Source organism: Delphinapterus leucas, chromosome 15 (genome assembly GCF_059928025.1).
Source record: "Delphinapterus leucas isolate spDelLeu-1000000601 "Yukka" chromosome 15, BTC_Dleu_Yukka2, whole genome shotgun sequence".
In the NCBI taxonomy this organism is placed as follows: Eukaryota; Metazoa; Chordata; class Mammalia; order Artiodactyla; family Monodontidae; genus Delphinapterus; species Delphinapterus leucas.
Window position 1 is genome coordinate 28,289,180 of NC_143143.1, and position 24,262 is coordinate 28,313,441.

At 44.7% G+C, this 24,262-nt stretch overlaps 2 protein-coding genes across 2 annotated transcripts in view; both read right to left on the reverse strand.

Moving 5' to 3' along the window:
• SNX29 (sorting nexin 29) overlaps positions 1-14,478 on the reverse strand; it is a 549,073-nt gene extending 534,595 nt beyond the window's left edge. Inside the window, exon 1 of the mRNA XM_089896147.1 lies at positions 14,372-14,478. Coding sequence (XP_089752273.1) covers positions 14,372-14,378 — 7 coding nt within the window. The 5' untranslated portion in view covers positions 14,379-14,478. The remainder of the gene's footprint in view (positions 1-14,371) is intronic.
• Positions 14,479-17,578: 3,100 nt separating this feature from the next.
• TNFRSF17 (TNF receptor superfamily member 17) lies at positions 17,579-20,622 on the reverse strand. Its single transcript, XM_022552212.3, has 3 exons — positions 20,316-20,622; positions 19,830-19,961; positions 17,579-18,324 (listed from the first exon to the last, which is right to left on the reverse strand). The coding sequence occupies exons 1-3, from the start codon at positions 20,608-20,610 to the stop codon at positions 18,035-18,037; spliced, it is 717 nt and encodes a 238-aa protein (XP_022407920.1). The 5' UTR covers positions 20,611-20,622; the 3' UTR covers positions 17,579-18,034.
• Positions 20,623-24,262: the final 3,640 nt, after the last annotated feature.

Below are 24,262 nucleotides of genomic sequence, written 5' to 3' on the forward strand. Positions count from 1 at the left end.
TGCAGGTCTCAGCCCACCACACACCCACCCTCGCTGACGCGATCTCTCCCCAGACAAGAGGTGCACTTGGGGCTTCCCTGGTGGCGCAGCGGTTAAGAATCCGCCTGCCAATGCAGGGGACACGGGTTCGAGCCCTGGTCCGGGAAGATCCCACACGCTGCAGAGCAGCTAGGCCCGGGCGCTACAACTACTGAGCCTGCTCTCTAGGGCCCGCAAGCCACAGCTACTGAGCCCATGCACCACGACTACTTAAGCCTGCACGCCTAGAGCCCGTGCTCCACAACAAGAGAAGCCACCGCAATGAGAAGCCCGTCGACACAACTAGAGAAAGACCGCATGCAGCAACGAAGACCCAACACAGCCAAAAATAAATAAGTAAAATAAATAAAATTTAAGAAAAAAGAAATATTCCAATGAATGAAACATACAAAATGTCAGTAATAAGCAAGACACATTCCTTTGGGGAAACTGTTAAAAAAAAAAAGAAGTGCACTTGAAAAAGACAGTCCTGACCCCTGAAAAGGCACCTGTGGCCATTCCAGGCCTGAACGAGGATGAAGAGAAGGGGGTCTCGTAGGGCAGAGGGAGTATGGGTGGCCTTGGGAGCATTCACCGATGGCAGGAGGTGCCCAGGAGGCCCATGGCCCTGAGGAACAGTGGGAGGTCACAAGGCATCAGGAGTTCTCATCCCGGCCAGGCTGCTTGCTGGACACGTGACACGGACAGTCACTTCCCTTCTCGGGTCACTGGTTTCTGCATGAGATCACACCCTCCTAGCTCTGCAGTCTGCGAGTGTGGGGTGTCTGTGGAGACAGGCAGGCAGAGCAATCGATGCTAGCGGGCTCTTTCCTACCTTCTCCCAGGGACCAAGAGGAGAATACAGGACCCCTCCCAGGGCAAGAAGAATCTTCCAGCCTCAATGGCTGCAACCACTCAAGAGGAGTAGGGAGCCAGTGCCCACCTACTGAGCCTCAACTGTGGGCTAAGCCATTAACTGACTGGCATCTAATCCTTGACAAAGAAGGAAAGGTGGCTCCACTCAACAGAGCACTGGGGCTGAGAGGAAAAGACCTTCACCCATGGAAGTGCTTAAGGAAGGATTCAATTTCAAGTCCACTGGCTCGGCCATCTGTGAAATCCTGCTCACCCTCAACCCCTGTAACAAACCTGCAGTGACAGCCCCACTGCCAGTTCAGTAATGATTTCTCTATGAAATCCCAGCCTTTCTGCTTCCTTCCTTCTGTAAGGATAGCCCTGAGTCAACACTATCAACCAGATGAGCCAGAATAGGCTTCTTTTTTTTTTTTTTATTGGAGTATAGTTGATTTACAATATTGTGTTAGTTTCAGGTATACAGCAAAGTGATTCACAGAACAGGCTCCATCAGAATGAAAATAGAGCACCATCAAAATGAAAACAGAAAGGCACCCCAGGGAATACACCCAGGGTCCACAAACCTGTCAGAGAAATGCAGTGATCTCCTGAGGCTCTAACTTAGAAATCACCTGCGTTTGAAAGTCAGTCACCTGGTTCAGGTGCATCGCTGTTGTCTTTCATGTTTAGAATCCTTAAGATCCTACACTATTTTTTCCCACAAATCTCCAGCCTTCAGTGACCTCCTGGGGAGAGAGAGCTGGGATTCAGAGTAGGACAGGGCAGGTTTGAATCCTACATCATCAGCTATGTGACCAAGGACAAGTTTACTTAACCCCTCTGCACCTCCTACAGCTTTTTTTTTTTTTTGCTGCATTGGGTATTTGTTGCTGTGCGTGGGCTTTCTCTAGTTGCGGCGCGCAGGCTTCTCATTGCGGCAGCTTCTCTTGTTGCGGAGCATGGGCTCCCGGCACATGGGATTCAGTAGTTGTGGCTCGTGGGCCCTAGAATGCAGGCTCAGTAGTTGTGGCGCACAATGTGGGTTCAAACCCATGTCCCCTGCATTGGCAGATGGATTCTTAACCACTGCACCACCAGGGAAGTCCCCTCCTACAGCTATTAATGAGTGAATGGATACCATGCACCTAGAACAGTGCCTGGTATACACCAAACACTTTATACATATTAACTATTATTGCTGTTGCTGTGGGCAGTCCTATACCTCTGGCTCTAACAAGTCCTTTCATCAGGCTTCCTTCTCTCCAGAGCACAGGCAAAGCAATCCAATCCTGGCCTCTGTGTTCACTGCCCTGGGGGAGTATAAAGGTGAAAAAGCTTCTCTGCCATGTGGGGAGGGGAAAACCAGCAAGATGCCCCCAAGGCACTCCCTTCTCCAATCCCTGTCACAACCCAGGAGGTCAAGGTAATCATGGTGCCCATCCACAGAGGGAGTTAGGTCACTTGGGCAAGGCTGCACACACACACACAACGGTATTTCCCTGCCTCTCTATGCAGTGGCAGAGGGAAAGTCATTTCTCTGCTGAAAGGCCAATCCTTGCAGTGCACTCAGCTGGCATAATGGAGAAAAGAAAAAGATGGTAAGGTTCTTTGGGTGCCCACTGCAGGCCAGGAATTCTGCCCGAGGTCAGGCAGCAAAGCAGTGCCAAGACCCTGATCTGCCTGACCTCTTCCACAGCACACTGCTGGCCTGCTGGGGGCCAGGGAAGCCTGACTGAAAAAGCGGGAACTTGAACTGCGCTTAAAAAAACAGGAAGAACTAGAATACAGAATAGGTAAAGCCATAAAGATAGAACACTACTACTTAATAGGTACAGGGTGTCCTCTGGGGCTGGTGAGAGTGCTTTGTAACCAGATAGACATGGTGGTGGCACATTACAAATGTACTAAATTGCCACTGAACTGTTCACTTTTAAATGGTTAATTGTTTTTATAACTGTTAAATTTCTAACTTAACAGTTGTTAATTGTTCTAATTGTATTAAAAGCATACATGGTTTCACATTATCTGAAATTCACCTCCATAAGAAAATACTTTATGGAAAGGACTGCAACAGGTAGATTAGAGCACATTCTAAGCCAAAGAAGCCACCACAGCAGAGTCCCCTAGGGGTGGGACAAGACTTCAGATAGTGCCCAGACCCCCACTGAAACACAGGGAAGAAAAGCCAAGCTCACTTCTCTCTCATGTTTCTGATAACACTTGAGGGGAGTGTCTGTTTGAGGCTAGTAAGTCCTTAACTGCTGCATCAGTCAGGCTCCTAACAGGAAACAGCAGGCACTCTCAAATAAGGAGACTTCAAGGAGGTTTACTTAAAAGGGGCCCTACAGAGAAGTGGTGGCAAGAAGCGATTCTCAACCAGGATTTCATGCCCCCCCCCCGCAAAAAAAGGGCATTTGGCAATGTCTAGGGACATTTTTGGCACAACTAGGGGGCTGCTCCCGGCATCTACTACAGTGTACAGGACAGCCCCACATGACAATCATCCAGCCCGAATGTCAATAGTGCCACAATTGGGAAATTCTGCCCTAACTTAAGTTTGATTGTCCCATTTCACAGATGATGAAACTGAGGCTCCGAGAAGTTAAAAAACTTAAACCTCTACTTGTGCTCTGAACCCCATCTCCTCTCACCTGCTCAAGGACATACTCCAGCAATGGTCCCTCTTCTTCCCACATCGTCAATTCTTTCTTATCATCTATGCAATCCCTACAGCATATGGGGATGTCGTAATACCTCCCCCCAGTTTAATAAAAGCTGTGCCTTGCTCCCACGTGCTGCTCCAGCCTCCAGTTCATTTCTCTGCTGCCCTGTCCAGCACAGCTCTTCCTTCACGAGAGCGGCCAGGCCCTCTGTGAGGGCCACCCCTTCTACAATGGCTGTTCCCAGCTCTGGCCAAAGGCCCTTTTGTTCCCATCTCCTCCTGCACCTAATTATCTACACAGGGGCCATAACATCTGGAACACAACAAATGACTTACTGACATTATATAACAAACACATGATACATTCAATGATATTATATGATTTGTTCAATGCACCCTGCAAAACTGCAATTAACGTGGCATTTTTATGGAGCCCTGTAAGCATGTGGAGCATTGTCTCAGATGATTTGTGTTTCTGGTTCCCCTCCTCACAGAAGGAACTCAACAACTGTTGGATCAAGACTCCGGGGTTCAGTTCTGTAGTCCCTCAAGCGGCTGCTTTAAATGCAGAGGACCAGAATGCCCTCGTGCATGCAATGCATATTGCATGAGTGAAGCACTAGTTTTGTCTGCACATGAACAGATAAAATGGACAATCATTCACCCCCAAAGTCAGGGCACTGGGTCCCAGCATTGTGGGGTAAAGTGGCACAGCTGGAGGAGGACAAAAGGACAGACTTTCCTTCACCACATAATGGAAAGAGGCAGACTCTGCTTGGAGGCAGATGGGCTCGGGCCATCCAAGTGGACTTGTGATGCCTAAAAACAAAGACTGGGTCAACGGTGGACTCATAAATGGGCAAAGAATTCCCTCTAGAGCAGAGGTCAGCAAATATTTTCTGTAAAGAGCAAAACGGTAAATATTTTTGGCTTTTCAAGCCAGATGGTCCCTGTCACAGCTACTCAATCAGAGTGCAAAAGCAGCCAGAGACAACAGCAAGAATGGGTGTGGCTGGGTTCCAATAAAGCTTTATTTACAAAACAGGTGGCCAGCCCAGTTTGCCAATCCTTGCTGCAAAAAATAAAAAGAAAAACTGCAGTGTGCAAATACTTTGAAGAGAAAGTGTATCTTCCCTCATGGTTGGAGAAATGCAAATTATAAGCTTACCAAATCAACCACCACAGGTTACCACTGTATAACTACTACGTTCACCAAGAAACATTTAAACTGAAATTCCTCATTGCTGGCAAAGCTCCGGGGAAACACAACGGTCAGAATGGCCATCATCAAAAAGTCTACAAATAACAAATGCTGGAGAGGGTGTGAAGAAAAAGGAACGCTCTTGCACTGTCAGTGGGAATGTAAATTGATACAGCCACTATGGAGAACAGTATGGAGGGTCCCTAAAAATCTAAAAATGGAGTTGCCATATGATCCAGCAAGCCCACTCCTAGGCACATATTTGGAGAAAACTCTAATCCGAAAAGATACATGCACCCCTATGTTCACAGTAGCACTATTTACAATAGCCAAGACATGCAAGCAGCCTAAATGTCTATCGACAGATGAATGAATAAAGAAGATGTGGTACATATACACAATGGAATACAACTCAGCCATAAAGAAGAATGAAATATTGGCATTTGCAGCAACATGGATAAATTTAGAGATTATCATACTAAGTGAAATAAATCAGACAGAGAAAGACAAATATCATGTTATCACTTATATGTGGAATCTAAAAAAAAAATTATACAAATGAACTTATTTACAAAACAGAACCAGACTCACAGACATAGGAAACAAACTTATGGTTACCAAAGGGGAAAGAGGGGGAGGGATAAATTAGAAGTTTGGAATTAACAGATATACACTACTACATATAAAGTAGATAACAAGGACCCACTGTATAGCACAGGGAACTATATTCAATATCTTATAATAACCTATGATGAAAAAGAATCTTAAATACATATATATGTATAACAGAATAATTTTGCTGTACATCTGAAACTAACATAACATTGTAAATCAATTTTTTAAAAAAATGAAATTCCCCAATGCTCGTAAAGCTCCAGGGATACATGAATGCACCACTGGTAATGAGTACCAGTGCAGAGTCCTGGAAATCAATGAGCAGGGAATACCAAAAACTACAAGAACATCAAAGCACCTTCCTGACTCCTAGAAAACTAAGCTAAGGAGGAATGGGCCGGGGTGTGGGGGTGGGGATTACGAGAAAAGTAATAAGTATCTTCTTTACCAGTCTCTCTGTCTTCCAGGTGCTGAGTAAGGCATTGTACAGTCATCACTCACTTTCACTTCCATTTTCTGATGAGGGAATTAAGAGTCCGAGAAGTTCAACAACTTGCTCAGGTTCTTCAAATGGGAGTTAAATCCAGGATTGCCTGAGGGCAAAGTGTTTTTCCACTGCAACATGATGCCTGCCTAAACATGGTTTCAGGGGGGCAGATTTTTCCCACAGTGTTCTAGAACAGGGGTCAGCAAACTACAGCCCCCAAACTGCAGGTATTCTAAATAAAGTTTTATTGGAACACAGCCACATGCTTTCACTTGCGTATTGCCCGTGCTGCTTTTATACAAAAGGGATGAGTAGTTGGGATGGAGGCTACGTGGCCCACAAAGCAGAAAATATTTACTATCTGGCCCTTTACAGAAAACGCTTGCCAACTCCATCCCAGAACATCATAAACGGAATTTACTTTCTTTTCCTACAATGGGAGAAAGGTTAAATAACTGCAGCATGTCAATTTAGTGGAACGTTACGCAGCATTTTTAAATAATCGTGAAGAGAAGGAACATGGGTAAATGCTATAATAAGTGAAAACACTAATTCAAATGTAGACTCAATGCAATTAGGTAAAATGCATATGCTTTGAACATAGACAGAAGTGGAATACCTAAAAATCTAAATATTTAATATGTTAGAAAGGTATATTTATAGGTATATTGTTTTCACAATAGTCTTTAATGTCACTTGGGGGTTTTGCTTTTTTTTTTTTTTTTTTAAGGTGAAGGAGGAAAGAGCAGATTCCAAACTATGCAGTCACAGGCAAGGAGAAACGGGGTGCCAGTGGGCAAGTTTCCCCCCTCGTGGGAAGCTGGGGAGCACAGGCCTCTGAGGGCTTCTGGATGGGTGAGCAGAAGTCAGGGCTGGGAAAGGGTCCTCACTCCCCCTGGAGGCCTCAGGCTGCTCCTCCCACAGCCTTTCCCACCTCAGCAAAAGGCATCCTCACCTGTCCAGCTGCTCAGGAGTCACCCTCGCCTCCCTCGGGTCTCTGCTGAGACATCACCTTCCCTGCAAGGTCTTCCTTGACCACCCTCCCCACCAAATGACAAGAGCCCTCCCTCCCCCTTCAGTTCATCCTCCATCCAGACAACAAGTGAGACAGACGCCACCCTCCCGCTTCAGTTCATCCTCCACCCAGACAACAAGTGAGACAGACGCCACCCTCCCCCTTCAGTTCATCCTCCATCCAGACAACAAGTGGGACAGATGCCACCCTTGGGCTCTGGACTGGGCATATGATCCAGGCATGGGCAGCCAGAGCCACGGTGATGGGTTGGTTCCAGGATGGCCGCGAGGCCAGCCAGACCACTATGAGTCAGCCCCAGAACTTCTGCCGGAGCCACTGGAAAAGGCCTACCCGCTTGGGTGTTGCTACATTGTAGGATGTGACCCAAGAGCTGCTAGTGGCCGTCTTGCCTCCATGGAGGGGAGGCTGCCTGAGGGTGAAGCCAACAGAAAGTATTGAGAGTTGCGAGCCGGACAGAAAGGTGGTCCTGATGACTCTCTAAGCACCAGCTGAGGCTGAAGCCAGGCTATCCCTAGACCTTTCCAGCACAAGATGCTTTAAACTCCTATTGTGCTGGAATCAGCTTCCACCACATGCAATTGAAAAAAGAGTCCTGGGGAATTCCCTGGCGATCCAGTCGTTAGGACTCGGTGCTTTCACTGCTAGGGCCCGGGTTTGATCCCTGGTCGGGAAACTAAGGTCCCACAAGCTGCGTGGCACAGCCGGGTGTGTGGGAGGAAGAGTCCTGGTTAACGTACCCATTACTCTAACATTTTGGGTACATTCGTTCAATTCCCTTCAACAAACACTGACAGTACAGATCTCTGCTAAGAAGATGCGCCCAACTGTCATCCAACAAATGACTGCTGAAGGTTGAACCCTGAATTTCTGGCCGGGATCTGCTGCTACCAGTGCCTCACTCTCACTGGCAGCATTTTTTGTGTTGAGTCTTCGTTGCTTCGCTCGCGAGGGCTTTGTCTAGTTGCGGCAAGCGGGGTGCTACTCTTCACCGCAGTGCGCAGGCTTCTCAATGCAGTGGCTTCTCTTGTTGCGGAGCATGGGCTCTAGGCACGCGGGCTTCAGTAGCTGTGGCATGCAGGCTCAGTAGCTGTGGTGCACGGGCTTAGTTGCTCCGCGGCATGTGGGATCTTCCCGGACCAGGGATCAAACCCGTGTCCCCTGTATTGGCAGGCGGGTTCTTAACGACTGTGCCACCAGGGAAGCCCCTCACTGGGAGCGTTTTAAACAGGTGCAATTGCTTTGGCGGAAAGAGCAATCAAGAACCATCAACACTTTCATGTTAACACTACTTCAGAGAAATCATCCTAAATACATCATCCAAAGGAAGAAAAACTACCTTGAACAAAAATGTTCACTGCATCATTATGTATAATAGGAACAAAAAGGAAAAAAAGGGGGGGGATAAATTTCCACAAGTAAAGTCAGTAATTTAAAAGTTATGCCATATGTGTAATGATGGATTACTGATGGATTATGAAGTCCATAAAAGTGATCAATGTGAAGACCATGTAGCAATATGATAAAGTTTTATCCAGAAATGTTAAGGGTAAAAGCAAAATGTGAATTTACATGATAGTGATAAAATTACTTCAGCCTATGTCAACATTTCTCAAGCTTTTTCTCATTCTCCGTCAGGATGCTTTTTAGACATTTTTTCCTTAATCACCCCCGCCATGAAATTTTAATACCACAGATATATCGTACATCATGCATATCTGTGCTTCAGACACAAGAATAGATGTTTCTCCCCCACAGGGGTGATATCACCCCGTTGAGAATGCATGGCCTGTGTGCAGGCAAGACGGTAGCAGGACGGGAGGTGCTTTATTTGGGATTATGTTCACATTGCCAGAATTTAGAGAATTTAGTTCCAAAATTTAAGACCTCTGAGCATTTGACTTCCTGTTGGTCACCCAGGCAGAGCCATGCAACCGGGAAGTGGGAGAGTGGAGATCAGTGGGACTGAGTCCGCTGCCACTGGCTCACAAGAGAGGCGGGCAGTCAAATGTTTGCTGACAGTGGAACAGTTTCTTCTTACAATCTGCCATAACAGATCAGCCCAGTGCCTTCATTGGGGGGAAAAAATGGTGATATCATCACTTTTTCTGCTTTGAATGACCACAGCTATTCTTTTTTCCGTTCACTCATTTCAGCTGATTCTTTTTTAACCATTTTCTAAATTGAAGTATTAATTTATGGCGTTGTGTTTCAGGTGTACAGCAAAGTGATTTGGCATATATATATATATATATATATATATATATATATTCTTTTTCAGATTCTTTTCCATTATAGGTTATTATAAGATATTGAATATACTTCTCTGTGCTATGCAGTAGGTCCTTGTTGTTTACCTGTTTTATATATAGTAGTGTATATGTTATTCCCAAACTCCTAATTTATCTCCCCCTCCACCATCAGCTGATCCTTTACTCCAAATACAAGCCACTGCTGGAGATGACGCAGTCAATGCCAAAGAGAAAATCATGACCTTCAACATTCCAGAAGAATAAGAAAAAAGCTGCCAAAAAAAACCTAAACATCCGACAAGACACAGCAGTAAATTACCCACTAAGCCCCCAACTCTGGTGTTTCAGGCCCTTAGAGCTTGTCTGCTTCACTCATTATTTGACCTCTCTGGGTCTGGTTTTCCCCAGGCCTTGAAATGGGGGTTTCAGGGTCTTTCTAACTTAAGAAGGATTCGTGACAGAGTAATTATTGATGGAAATGAGCATCAAGTAGCTTCAACTATAAAGTCTTACCAAAGACAGTGCCTGAGAATCATAATGACTTTTTGACTCTACAAGTCCTATTTTCCCCAGTAAGAGCAAAAGCATTATCTGAAAATCAGAATTCCTTAGCTAGTAGAGGCTGATAATCAAGTATTCCCACCTACTGGATTCTTTAAAGAGAAACAAGTAAATCATCACACTATCACACTGAAACAACCACCCGCATCCGGCAGGTATCCATCCTCCTAGCAATTTGTTTACTTCTACACACATACATGAATCCATAAACATTGTTTTATGTGCATGTTTTGATGTGCATCAAGGTATATATTTTAAATATAATTCTGTACCTTGCTTATTTTTAGAGAACATTAATGTTGAGATATAGCCACAGTGATGTGTATAAATCTAATTTATTCCTTTTAACATCTTTGAGGTTTTCCATCATGTGACCATACCACATATATTTGTCCACTCCCCTATTAACAGTCATCTTAGTTGTTCCTGGCCCCATGATGCCCATTTATCTTGTGCATGCATTACCTAACCATTCCACTTCCTGGTTATTTGCACTTAATGTATCTGACCTCTGCCTCCACTCCAATATTTTCAGCTGCAAGACACAACAGACTCTAATTGCCAATTTATAGGCTACGCAAGAAACTGAGAAACATGTCAAACTACACCAAAAGGATTCCATCAGCAAAATCCCACAAAGAAACCTAACAGGATAAACTGTTTCCTTCAAAAAACATGGCAAGGGGGTAAAAAAAACGAGGGAGATGAAAGGGGAACCCATAGTTTAAAAAAAGACTTTGTGCTTCAAAGGATACCATCAAGAAAGTGAAAAACAACCCACAGAACAGGAGAATATTTTTTGTAAAGATATCTGATAAGGGACTTGTAGCCAGAAATTATATAGCATTCTTACAGCTCAACAATAAAAACAACCCAATTAAAAAAAAATGGACAAAGAAACTGAACAGACATTTCTCCAGATAAAATATACAGATGGCCAACAAGCACATGAAAAAATGCTCAATATTATTACTCATTAGGGAAATGCAAATCAAAGCCACAAAGAGATGCCACTTTACACTCACTAGAATGGTTATTATCAAAAAGACTATTGGTGAGGACGGGAAGAAACCAGAACCTTTTTACAGTACTGTAAATGATGCAGGAATGGAAAATGATGCAGCTGCTTTGGAAAACAGTCTGACAGTTCTTCAAACACACTCAGCAATTCTGCTCTTAGATATCTATCCAAGAGAAATGAAAACATATTATCCACACAAAAACTTGTACATGAATGTTCACAGCAGCATTATTCATGATAGCCAAAAAGTGGAAGCAAGTCAATGTCTGTCAAATGATGAATGGATAAACAAAATGTGGAATGTCCATACAACAGAATATTATTCAGTCACAAAAAGGAATGAAGTACAGATATATGTTACAACATGATGAATCTTAAAAACATGATACTTAGTGAAAAGAGACACAAAAGGTCACATATTGTATGATTTGATTTATATGAAATATCCGGAATAGGCAAATCCATAGAGAGAGAAAGTAGATTAGTAGTTGCCTGGGGCTGAAGGAACAGAAAATGAAGAACAGCTATTAATGGGTATGAAGTTTCTTTTTTTGGAGTAATGAAAATGTTCTAAAGTTTATTATGGTGATGTTTGTACAATTCTGTAAATATGTTAAACATTAAAAAAAAACTTAAAAAGAGAGAAAGAGACCTAAAAAAATTAAAAGACAAACCAATTTGCATTGTTTAAACCATATTTAGACCCTGACTTTTAAAAATACACTATAGGGAATTCCCTGGCAGTCCAGTTGTTAGGACTCAGTGCTTTCACTGCCAGGGCCTGGGTCCAATCCCTGGTCGGGGAACTAAGATCCTGCAAGCCACGCACCGTGGCCAAAAAAAAAAATACACTATAAAATAAAATTATAAGGCAATCATGGAAATTTAACATTGAATATCTGATATTAATGAATTACTGCTCATTTCCTATAGGTATGATAATGGAATTGAGTTATGCTTTTTTAAAAAGGAGTCCCTATATCTTAGAGAGAAATATTTTTTAAAAACTTTACAGATGAAATGATATAGGACTTCCCTGGTGGCACAGTGGTTAAGAATCCACCTGCCAATGCAGGGGACATGGGTTCAATCCCTGGTCTGGGGAGATCCCACATGCTGCAGAGCAACTAAGCCCGTGCACCACAAGTACTGAGCCTGAGCTCTAGGACCCGCAAGCCACAACTACTGAGCCCGTGCGCCACAACTACTGACCCCACGCACCACAACTACTGAAGTCTGCGTGCTGCAACTACTGAGCCCATGTGCTGCAACTACTGAAGCCTGCGGGCCTAGAGCCTGTGCTCCACAAGAGAAGCCACCGCAACGAGAAGCCCGCGCACCGCAACGAAAAGTAGCCCCCGCTCACCGCAACTAAAGCCCGCGCACAGCAACGAAGACCCAACGCAGCGAAAAACAAAGAAGAAGAAGAAATGATAGGATTTGCTGGGTGTCTAGGATTTGCTTCAAAATAAACTGGGGAGAGAGGTAGGAAGTAGACAGGTATATGGGTGAAGTGTCATGAGTTGGTAATTGTTCATTAAACTATTCTCTCCACTTTTCTTTTTTGCTTGAAATTCTCTTTAAAAAAAAAAAGCAAAAGAGAGTAAATATTTCCATGCCACATTATTTTATGTGCCAATTATTAATCCCATAGATGGAAAATACCTTGGACTTCCCCTTCCAATCCTCAGCAACCACTTTTTCTGCCTCAATTACAATCTTTCCAAAAGCAGTCTTTCATCCTTCATGGTTTTTCCTAAAAGAGCCATGTGTTGGTTTCCTTCTGTAATTTGTTTAACCTTAAATCTAATGGGTTTTTTAACTGAATTTTAAAACTTCCTTAGTTTTGATATTAAGTTGCTCCTTAAAGTATACATTGGTCGGTTTCCCTTGGCTTGTCAATTTCACTTGCTCCCAATGAAGACAGTAGAGAGAATGGTCCAGAACTGTGAGCTCAAGGCAGACTCCATAGCCACATTAAAAAGAAGAGTTTCTCAGGGCGTTCTTACCCCAGCCCTTCTCCCAGAGCTGGACCAGAAAACAACCCCACCTGAACCCCACAGGGGTCCTTACAGAAACAACAATAGCAGCTCTCAAGTTCCTGACTACATACCATGTAAGGGGCACAGTACCAATCGCTTTACGTGAGTAACGTTAGTCATTGCAACAAGCCTAGGATACAGGTACTATTATTTATCCTCATTTTGCTGAGACTTCACAACGGCAGACAACTTGCTCTAAATCACACAGGTTTATGTGGAAGAGCAAGTATTTGAACCCAAACTGTCTGCCCCCAAGGTCTGCACTTATTCCAGGCTGTATTACCTCCTGGGTGGAAACGAGTTCATTGCATCTTTGTTGTGGTATCACTAATGTTCAAGGACCAGAAACTCTAGCGAGGCCAAAAATCATCTGACAACAGAAGCTGGACTGTCTCCCAGGAAAACCCCCCTCCCCAGCTCCCGCATCAGGACCATCAATTTCACAAATCTTGCTCATGAATAGCAAAACAAAAGGCACCTAAGTTATGGAAAATGATCCACAGAGTTAACTTAGAAGTTAAAGATGAAGAGAGACACATGGCCTTCACCTTACCCTGCCTCAACCTCCAGAAATGCCTGAGTCCAAGGTCAGGGCCAGCTGGGCTGGTTCCAAGGATTCTGTAGAGGCTATTCCACAGTGAGGGGAAAACAGGCAGAAGGAGGGTAGGCGGGTCTTCCTAAGTAAATCCAGATCCCAGTCAGGGCAGCTGCGAGGCTTCCCTGAGTCACTCCCATCTCTGCACACTACACCCAGGAATGACTTAGCACTGAAACACCAACGGACCTCATGAGTGGAAAGGGCTGAGAACACGCGTCCAAGTCTAGGGACTAAACTTCAGAAACACTGAAGGCAAGCTGTCCACACATAACTCAAGCCTCCCACCAAAACCACCCCACTCCACAGTGGGAGGGACAGGGTCGGGCTGGGAAGGGCAGAGGTCCCCAAATGAGCTCAGCATTGGACAAGAGGGGAAGGGCTGCCGGGCAGGACTAAGGAGACCTCAAATGAGCTAGGAAAAGAAATGGAAGGAGCTGGAGTATGAAAAAATAACCAAAATACAAGAAGCAGAACCAGAGAGGGAAAATGAGGAGAACCAAGCGTCCTCTGAAACCGAGAGCTAGCGGGGGACACAAGGCTCAGGGGGCAGCAAACTAAGAATGAGACACTCTTTGCCTGTGTGTAGATCGGAGTGACTGGGACCAGGGGCCTGGGTAGTGGGAATGACTGGGGAGCAGGGGGATCAGTAACTGGAACTGGGACTCAGGGAGTCTAGGAGTTAGGAGGGACTGAGACACAGGAGGTCTGAGAACTGGGGGTCGGTAACTGGACTGGGGGGTCGGAGGATTGGGAGGGACTGGGGGATCTGGGGGACAGGTGTCCAGGAGCTGGTTGTAAGTGATGGACAGGAGGCAAGGGACTAGGAGTGCCTGGACCGGGGACGCCAGAAAAGTGCAGGTGACCAGAAGCCAGGAACTGGGCGTACATGGGGGTCAGGAAACTGGGAGCGATGGGACGGGGTCCGCGAGCGAGCGGGACGCGGGGACTCGGGGGCCGGAGTGTGCAGCTGGTGCGGCGGGAGCCGGGGCGGCTTGGGCGGGTGACAGCGGCCAGGCCTCCACTCACCGCTCATGGCGCCGCTCCCCGGGCCGGTGCCTGCCGTGCCTCCGCCACTGCCGCCACTGCCGCTGCCGCCCTCCAGACAGGCCAGGAGACGGCGCGCCCCGCCCTGCCTGCCGCCCCGCCCCGGAAGTACAGCCCAGCCGGCGCGGCCCCGCCCCCCGACCCGGAACGTAAACACCCGTGCCGGGCGGCAGAGTTGGGGCGATGCTACACGAGCCGAGGCTTCTGGGCGCCCGAGGCAGACCGGAGACCCCCGCAGCGACGCCTCGCGATCCGCAAGGCGGGGACCGGACGGGACGCCTCCCTGCCATCCTGGGCTCACACCTCTGTCGGGGAGCCGGACGGGACGGTGGCCACGAGAAATGAGACAACAACGCGGTTCCAGAGAGCGCTAGAAGGGGAACGGGGAAATTTTAAAAGAGGAATGAGCCAAAGCGTGGGGACAGGGGAAGTGGGCAGTCACGGGGGGCCACTCTCTGGAGACGACTTTAGAGACCAGAGACCTGGATGGTAAAAGGGAGACGGCCCGGGAAGATCGACGGGAAGGGTGTTCCAGAAGGAGGGGTTGACTGGAGTGAAAGGGTGAGCGAGAAAATGGTGAGAGAGAGGAGATTGAAGAGGTGGGTGGAGGGCCCTGCAGGCCATGGTGAATGGGTTGGACTTCCTGCCTAACTCTAAGGAGATAAGGGAATGCGAAATCTTTACAGAATTTAAGTAGGGGAGTGATGCAATGTGAATTTTAAGGTGATTCCTCTTCCTGGGTTGAGAATGAATTGTAGTGGGGCAGGGTGGAGAAGGGTCAGCTGGTTAGGCGGCCACTGCAATTGTCTGGCAAGAGATACTAGTGCCTGGGGCTAGGGTGGTGGCAGTGGTGTGAATGTAGATGGGTCGTGTTTGAAAGAAGGTCAGGTTACTGCCCCGTTTTACAGATAAGGGAAAGGGGACTCAGAAAGGTTAAAGGAGTGTTTTCCCAACTTGTTTTGCCCACAACCCAGAGTAAAAGAAAATGCATTTTAAACCACAACCCAGTACACAAATACATACATTTAAGAAGCTGTTTAACAAAACAATTCTGTAGGTAATGTATTCTCTTCGCCTTTTCTTTTTTTCAATGCTGACTGAGACAATTGATCCACTCCTAAGTCTTGATCCACAAAACACTGAATTGAGGCCCCCACGGGGAAATGGAGCCAGAATTCCAGCCGAGTTCTGCGTGACCCACATCCCCATGGTCTTCCTACTACATTGCCTCTCAACACATACTCTCTGGCCCCTGGAAATTTACCTTTTGGATTCAGCAGAAATCAAGAGATCTTTGGAGACGGATGCTCTGCAGCATTATTTATAATAGAGAAAAAATGAAAAGCACCAAAGCCAGGTTACAGAAGAATAGCTAAGCAAATCATGGCCCACCTCACAAAGAATCTCGTAGTTTAAAGTGCTAATTATAAAGGTTACGGAAATGCAAGGAAAGGCCAGTGATAATAGAATAAGTTTTAAAAAGCCCCATGCAGGGAACTTCCCCGTGGTCCAGTGGTTAAGCCTACATGCTTCCACTGCAGAGAGCATGGGTTTGATCCCTGGTCAGGGAACTGGTAAGATCCCACATGCCACACGGTTTGGCAAAAAAAAAGCCCCATGCAAAATGGTCTGTACACCATGATTACAATTGTGTCAAAGTCAAAATACAGCCATGTGCAGGGACTATGATAGAATGTAAAAATGAAAATACTTGTGTGTTTGGTTGGGGGGTTGTTTTCCCCATTTTCAAAATTGTACTTTGTAGTTTTTGCTAATTTGTTATTCTAGTTAAAGAGTCAGTGTGTCTGAATCCCTCCTCTCCCCCGCAGAAAGCCTAGTTTAGGTCTGTCTGCCTCTGTAACTTTTGGTGAGACATCACATACTTGCTTCATGGAATTGTCATGAGGATATGTGTTATACCTTCTCCTACGCCCTGTACCCTTTCTTCATGGCACTTGAGATGGGATAGGTTATTGAACTTGTAGAGGGTGCTTTACATTTTCCACCACCAGCCACCCTCCTTTAAGTATTGTAATTCCTTCCTCCCGAGATTTAGCCTGGTACTGGAGGACCAAGAATCAAAAGCCTAAGGTCAGCAGCTCTTCTGGGCTTTTGAAAAAATCTAAACTCATTGAGACGGGTGAGGGGAGAAGGAAGAAGGCTTGTGAGAAACTAGGAGGAATATTCCCAGGCCATATAACAGAAAAGGAGTGTGTGCCTGCCCTCAAAGAGACTAGACCTCAAAGCACTAATAAAAACCATGATGGCAACGTAACTAACACAAAGTACTTAATTTAACATGAACCAGAAAATTTTCATGGGAATAAATAAATAATAAATGTATCTGTGTGTATATTTTCATTTACTCCTTAAAACAACGTTATAAATAGATACTATAATTATCCCCATTTTACAGATGGGGAAACTGAGGCGTAGAGTGGTTAAGTAACTCTCACAGTTACCCAATGTCTATAACTTCCTAGTAATAGAGTCTGGAGTCAAACTCCAAGAGCCAGTGCCTTCACCACTATACTGCGTTGTCTCCTATGGCCCTCAAAGGCCTGGAATGGAGCCATAATGGGCCCTGAGTGGGTAAAAAGTTCCCACCAAGTTTCTCCATACCCCAAACCTGACACAAAAGCCACAAAGCCCCAAGACCTTGAGGGTCTCTGCTGTGGTGCCAGTGGGCATCTTAACAATGATCAAAGTCAACAGATTACCAGAGGGCACTGCCTATTGCACAGCCCTTTCCATAGCAGCTCAGGACCTTTGCACAACCCAAGGAAGGCAGCCCTCTCCCAATAATGACTAAGATTGTAGCCCAAAGAGATGAGGAAACTCAGAAATGGAATTAAATTGATGTGAAGAGAAAAAAGCGAATAGATCAGAATGTCTGGGTTTAAATCTGGCCCTGCCATTTACCGGCTATGTGATCTTGCTCCGAGTCAGTTTCTGTCACCATCTGTAACATGCAGATAATAGTGATCCACCTACCTTGTGGTTTGTTGTATATATTAAATGAGTTAGTACAGGTAAAACACTTGGAACAACCCCTAGCACATTAGTAAGGGTAAATAAGTGCTAGCTGTCATTATTATTACCTGCGTGTAGATGCAGAAACGATACCTAGTACCCATTTATCACAGTTTGCAACTACACGTTTATTTATATGATTGTAATAATGCCTCATTCCTCCATGAAGCTGAAAGCTCACAAGGTCAGGAACTGGCCATGCACTGCACACTGAATTAGTGTGGCTGGCTCTAGGCTTCTCCTGTAGTTAGAAAGTACATAGGATAACCTTGCTTTCCTTTAACAATAAAAAGAAATCCAGTCTGTCATGAAATGTATGTGTACATGTATAGGAGAGAAGTGGTCTAGCCACAGAAATGTGTGACTATGGAATCTACACATTGCAGTGCTTTTTTTTTTCAGTGAGTCAATTTAATCATGAAACCAAGGAAGTTTCCACAGCTAAGCTCCCAACAGTAAGGTAGAAAAATATATCTAACAAAGATTTTCCAGAATTAGAGAACAAAAAGCCATATCATCCACTGATAAGTACAATCATCCTAAAAAGATCCGATACATCATCCTTTTCTTCTGACAAAAGATTTTCCAAGTAGCTCTATACCATCGAAATGGTTAATTAGCTGGGAAAACTGATTTCTCCATCCCCGTGACACTCGAGGCAGCTAGCAGGCTGTTGCAGTAGTCGTTTGTTTTTGTGGTGACAAGAATGGTTGCACCTTCCTCCATGGCTGGGAGTGGAAAGAAATGGTCAGAATCGACCTTTGGTTTGCTCCTGACACAGTCTTCACACGTACATTCTTCCACTGTGTACCCGAGGCCTCTCGAAAGAAGAGTTTCCGCACCAGTCCTGCCATCGTCGCTCTCATACAGGTCTGCATTCGCATCCTTCTGGAGAGCCGGTCCTGATTATGCAGAAACAGAACTGTTAACCTAAACTTTTCAGGGCGCATGGTTGTGCCAGACTTAACAGCACACATCCGGGATCAAAGCAACGTGAGATGTGTCTCTTCCCACAGAACAAATAAGTGGGTCCTACACTAGAAGTCATGAACTGACAGACCATGGGCCACATTGGGTTCAAAGACATGCTTGGTTTAGGGCGTACAGTGTTTTTAAGTGTTTGCTTGTCTGTTTTACATTGGCCCACATTTGAAAAGCAGGAGACTTTACATACAAATCTAGACAACTGGCCTCTTTTTTTTTTTTTTTAAGAAAACAAAATGTGGCCACTAGGAGCCAACATTCCTACACGGAAACAATTGGGAGTCGATAGCACCTGTCTCCTTCAAGCAGGGCATGGGCTCCCCTATTGCCGAAGCCTCAAGCAGCCCACTACGTTCGTTTCTCACGCACTTGGCCCTTGGATGCATTAAGGTACTGAGCCTTTTTACACATGTGAAATGACAAATTACCATATGTTACAGCACACCAAAATCAGTCTTGGGTGACACTTTAGAATTCACAGTAAAGATGCTTCTCTTACAGAGCATTTTGTGGCAGATTACTTTTTTTTAAAAATGAATCTGTCATGATCACAGAAGGAAGGAGCCTCCACTACATCCCCATATATGTCTATGAAGGCACGTTTACTACTTCCTCAACCTTCTGCAGTGTAACTCCATCTTCCAAAACGTCACACTAAAGTCACTCCCCACCTGTCTCTCAGACCCCAGGCAAAAAACGAGAAATGAGTCAATCATATGGAACAGCCATCTCCCTCCCTTTACTGCACTAGAAAGCAAATGAGGTGGATGCTTTACAGATTATGCATGGAAAATACATGCATAAAGAAATAGGGCAATGGCTGCAAAGTGTTCGGGAATTAGATCATGGGCAAAGGTGCTGAAATATTTTTATCTTACAAAGCCTTTAAGTAGAACATCCACTTCTCTGGGACTGGTTCTCTACTGCTTAATAAAGACAAAAATCTTTGAGATGATTGTTTAAATAATCCAGGAGCAACTGGTATTCATTTCTAGCATTTTTCGCAGTAAAATGTTCACTCAAGCAAACAACACTTATATTTGTATGAAAATATGGCCACGGATCTTGCCAAAGATACTTTTCCCAATAGTACCAAACCTGGCTAGCTGTTTCTGATAGCATGACGTTTAATCAATGTGCTAACTTTGTCAAAGAGATGGATGTTTCCCAAGGAAGCCTCAGTACTTCAAAAGAGTAATTAGAAAAAATGTTGGGGAAGGCTGACATTGTAGGACATCAGCAAAGAAGGTGTAAAAATCGAAAAGAAAGTTCGCTTCTTCCAAGAGTTCGTTTAACCTGTTATCTAACACACTCAAAAGGGCCCTTACCGGATGAGATACTCAACATGAAAAAAGAAAAGGAACTGAAATTCACCATAGCCACCTCTTGGAAACAGATTTCAAAGATCAACCATCAAACCAACCTGTGTTTTTAAATTCGTCCTTTAATGGCTCGGAGCTCATCTTCCTGAGCAAGAACATCAACACGAAAACTGTCAAAGAAACGATCAAGCTGAGGCCCAAACAGGTCCAGAGAATTGCATTTGTTCCTTTCACTGAATTAAAAGAATGTCAGAGAAATAATGAACTGATAACATCATAACCACATCAAGTAAAGATTATTTGCCGTCCAATTCCCCTCATTCCTCAGCATTGACTTTTAAATTCTAAACCATACTTAATTAGGAGAGCTGATAAAAAATCTCTGTTGTTAACATTGCAGAATAAAATTGAGTTCAGTTCTGAATAATTGTTCGTTCCTGTTGGCATTTAAATGATTGCCTAATTTTCTTCCTATTTTTGATCCAGAAAATATCACCACCTTCCCCGTAATATTTCTTCTTTGAATAAAGTCAATACAGAGAGAAGACTTCACACCAATGAGGAATTGTTTGAGCAGTATTACTTACTTGTATTACAATAACGCTGACATATTAGAGGAGGGGTATTAGGGCATCGAAGGTGACACGGTTTGCAAGCATTCAGCAATCTGTCAAAATATTCATTTTGGAAGCACTGTTGAGCCATCTGGAACCGGATCGCAAAAAGAAACAAGGAAACCACAGAAAGAACAGCATGGGAGGACAAGTAAAATCTCGTCGAGAATTCCCCAGCAAATGTAATGACAGCTGCTAGAATGTCGAGGGAAAAAAAGAACTTCACATCAATGACTTGGTTCTTATGGGGGCTGACTCTTTGTACCATGGCTAAGGATTTGAATACCAACACTAATTCCAGTTTCTAAGTTTGAGGCCTGGGTGGGGTAAGAGATGGGGCATATGTAGCAAGGGCTATGGTTTATACCTGAAACAGAAACTGCTTATTTATAGAGGAAATTTCTCAGGCAGGTGACAGTTGCAGGATGTCGACAAGACTGAGGCATCAAGCAGAAGGTTCAGTAACCATTTTGGGAGCATCTGTTTGTGAGCTGTGCTGTGTGATGGGCCCCAGGGAGAGAGATAAGACAAGGTCTGTGTCCCTTAAGAACTAAAAATCTAACAGAGGAGATAGAAATTCACTCGAATAACCACAAAGTGTAGTAGGAAGATAGAATATGAGAGGGAAGGAATACGAAGCATGCCTACCAGGTTTTAAACCTAGGAAGAGTCCCAGAATTCCGACAAATAGGAATTTCTAGGGTAAAAGTTAAATTGGCAAGAGGGTTGGGGGGAAGATAGGTTTGGGACACAATAATAATATATGAATATTAATATATTATTAATATCTGTGTTCCATTGTTGAAATTTTAGAAAAAAAACAGTTGAGCATGTAGAAAAATTATCCACAATCATAGCATCCAGAAATAATCGCTGTTAGTATTTTGGTGTATCACACAGAGTTTGCAAACAGGCCTGCCAATGTGTTATTTTTTTTAATTTTTATTTTATTTTATATTACAGTATAGTTGATTTACAATGTTGTGTTGGTTTCAGGTGTACAGCAAAGTGATTTAGTTATACATATACTTGTATCTATTCTTTTTCAGATTCTTTTCCCATAAAGGTTATTACAGAGTATTGAGTAGCGTTCTCTGTGCTATTGCCAATGTGTCCTATTTGGCCAACTCCTGGGAGGGTTTCTGTAGGTGGATGGAGGGATAGATAGACAGATAAATAGATAGATATATAGGGAGGTGCATTTTCCTTTTTACATAAATGGAATCACATGCGTTTGTTTCTAACCATACTGAGAAATAAATCAAAATCTTACATTCCTCTAGGGTCCAGGCAGTGAGGTCAACGGGTGGGTGTGACACCCTGGGTGGGACAACCAGGAGCTGAAAGGGCTGGCCCAGCAGGTCCCACGCCCTCACGCTCCTGCCAAATGGTGACCTTTGGGAGACAGGAAAGGACACAGGAAAAGCAGGATGAGAGATAGGCGAGGACAAAGATTACCCCTCCTATCAGCCAAGCAAGGAGAGCTTCAGGAAAGGATAGGAAGTAGGGTCAAATTCTGCAGAAAAGTCAGAGGTGGTGCACTAAGGAAGGGGGTCATTGGTGGCCTTTGAGTGTGTCAGTGGGCATATTGTAGGTATTTAAGGAGTGGAGAGAAAGAGGAGGTAGCCAAGGTGGGCCACGAGCCACGCCTGGGAAGTCTGGTGGAAACCAGAACTGAGCTTCGATATCTCTTGGAAAAGAAAGCACTACTGTTTCTGACAGATGTACTGGCTCAGGTGCCTGAAGTCCCATGTAGAAGGACGTTCACTGCAACATCATTTGTATTCACAAGATCCTGTCCATCAGTGGGGAATCCACTGTAGAATATGACACAGCCATCAAAAAGAATGAGACCAATGTGCTCTGATATGAACAATACATCACCAAGTGGAAGATTCAAGGTACTGAACAGTGTGTTTATAATCTTCTCTCCTGTGTTTACAAAATAAAATATGTAGGGTCTATATATAGAGATATAAACATACGCTACATCTGGAAAGATACTCAGGAGACTGATAATAATCACTGCCTCTGGCAAGAGACATAAAGTCCAGGGTGGAAGAAAATTTTAAAAACTTACTTTTCACTGAAAAATCTTTGGTACTGCTTGAATAACTTTTTTAATAATAATGATTATTTTTTAATAAGAATCATTTTTTTAAAGGGTGGTGTCTTAGTCCATTCAGGCTGCTATACAAAATACCATAGACTGGGTGGCTTACAAACAATAAAAATATATTTCTCACCGTTCTGGAGGCTGGGAAATCCAAGATCAAGGTGTCAGCAGATTTGATGTCTGGTGAGAGCCCACAGAAAGCTAGCTGTCTTTTCACTATAAACTCTCATGGTGGAGGGGGCAGGAGATCTCCCTGGAGTCTCTTTTATAAGGACACTAATCCCATTCATGAGGGCTCCACCCTCATAACCTAATAATCTCCCAAAGACCTCCAAATGCCATCACACTGGGGATTAGGTTTCAACGTAAGAATTTGGGGTGGGGGGGGCACAAACATTCAGTCTACAGCAACTGGGGAGCTTGGAGGAGGGAAAAGAGCAGAGTGAAAGAAAAGTTTCCCAAAGATGAAGGGCATATGCTAAGAGGGGAAGAGTAAAGATTAAAGAAGTCAGAGACACCAGTGATGGGCAAAGTCTGAGACAGTGTGAGGCCTGAAAGCCAAAGCACCAAGGAAGCCCTTCCCCAGCACCCTCACTGAGCCTTACGAGCAGTGAAGGCCTGCAGTGAAGGCCTGCCGAGGTTGCTCTTAATCCCTTGTAGGCCTCGGGCATCTTGGAGAAGCCCAGGAATGGCTCCATCCTCAGAGAGGTCACCTGAGACATCTCCTGGCATGTTGCCAAGCCTCTCAGATGTGCTGGGTGGGCTTCCAGGGATCAGGCCAGTAGGCTTCATCTTGCCTCAGGCTCTCTCCCCACAAGCATCTCCTCTCCCCCAGTTGTTTCAAGCTTGAACCAGAGAGCGCAGGCCTTGGAGCTGTACCACATCAATAGATGGGCGGCCCAGAGAGGATGGTGATGCCATCCTGCTGAGACTCCCCAGGGTAGCTCTGGTCCCTCCCCTTCCCCAGGTTTGCTGTTCAGCTTGTTCAGCTCTCTCTTTGATTCTGTGAGGGAAACCTGTGATCCTTCCAATAAAATCCCATTTTGGTTTAAGTTAGCCAGAGTCAGTTTGGGTTGGTTGCTAACAATCCAAAAATAAAAATAAAATCCTTAACTGTTTTATCCCATTCTTAACTAATTCCTCCACTCTTGCCTGAAATGTCGACAATAGACACTGATTGAGGGCCTTTCCCTTTGCTCCTCACGATAGGGGTGACTGGTGAATTCTGGCATCTTAGGGTCAGCTGCTTCTCCTCCATGACAGGGAAGGAGGTGGGGAAACACAGACAGATAGAGATAAGTGTGCAAAAGGATTTGGGAGATGTCATACTAGTCAGGACTCTTTCCATAAGAAATGACATAAACACTGAAGTTCAAAAAGAATGTACTGGTATTATTGCTGAAAAGTCCAACAGTAAAATCAGCTTTAGTACCTCGACTTTTGACCAAGTTTCTCTCTGTCACTTGCCTCAGCAATGCCATCTTCTGGGTCTTGGCTCCATTCCCAGGTATTTTCCTCATGGTCACAAGAGAGCTGCAGCACTTGCAGCCCTCACCCACTAATTCCTTCTAAACTCTCCCTCATCATCTCATCTGCTCCCATGTTTTATTGTTTGCTTGATTTTTGGTTTTTGTTTTGTTTTTTTGGCCATGCCATGTGGCTTGCAGGATCTTAGTTCCCCAACCAGGGATTAAACCCATGCCCCCTGCAGTGGAAACGCAGAATTGGGCCACCAGGGAATTCCCTGCTCCCATGGTTTGAAACATGTTGCCTTCCAAATCTATATATCCAACTCCAACCCTGG

Excerpts from the sequence above, each read along its gene's own strand:
- TNFRSF17 (XM_022552212.3), bottom strand. The coding sequence starts at position 20,610 with ATGGTACAAAGAGTCAGCCCCCATAAGAACCAAGTCATTGATGTGAAG. Across the intron at positions 19,962-20,315 it reads TCAGCGTTATTGTAATACAA|TGAAAGGAACAAATGCAATT; the intron begins GTAAGTAATACT and ends CTTTTAATTCAG. Across the intron at positions 18,325-19,829 it reads GGACGAATTTAAAAACACAG|GACCGGCTCTCCAGAAGGAT; the intron begins GTTGGTTTGATG and ends CTGCATAATCAG.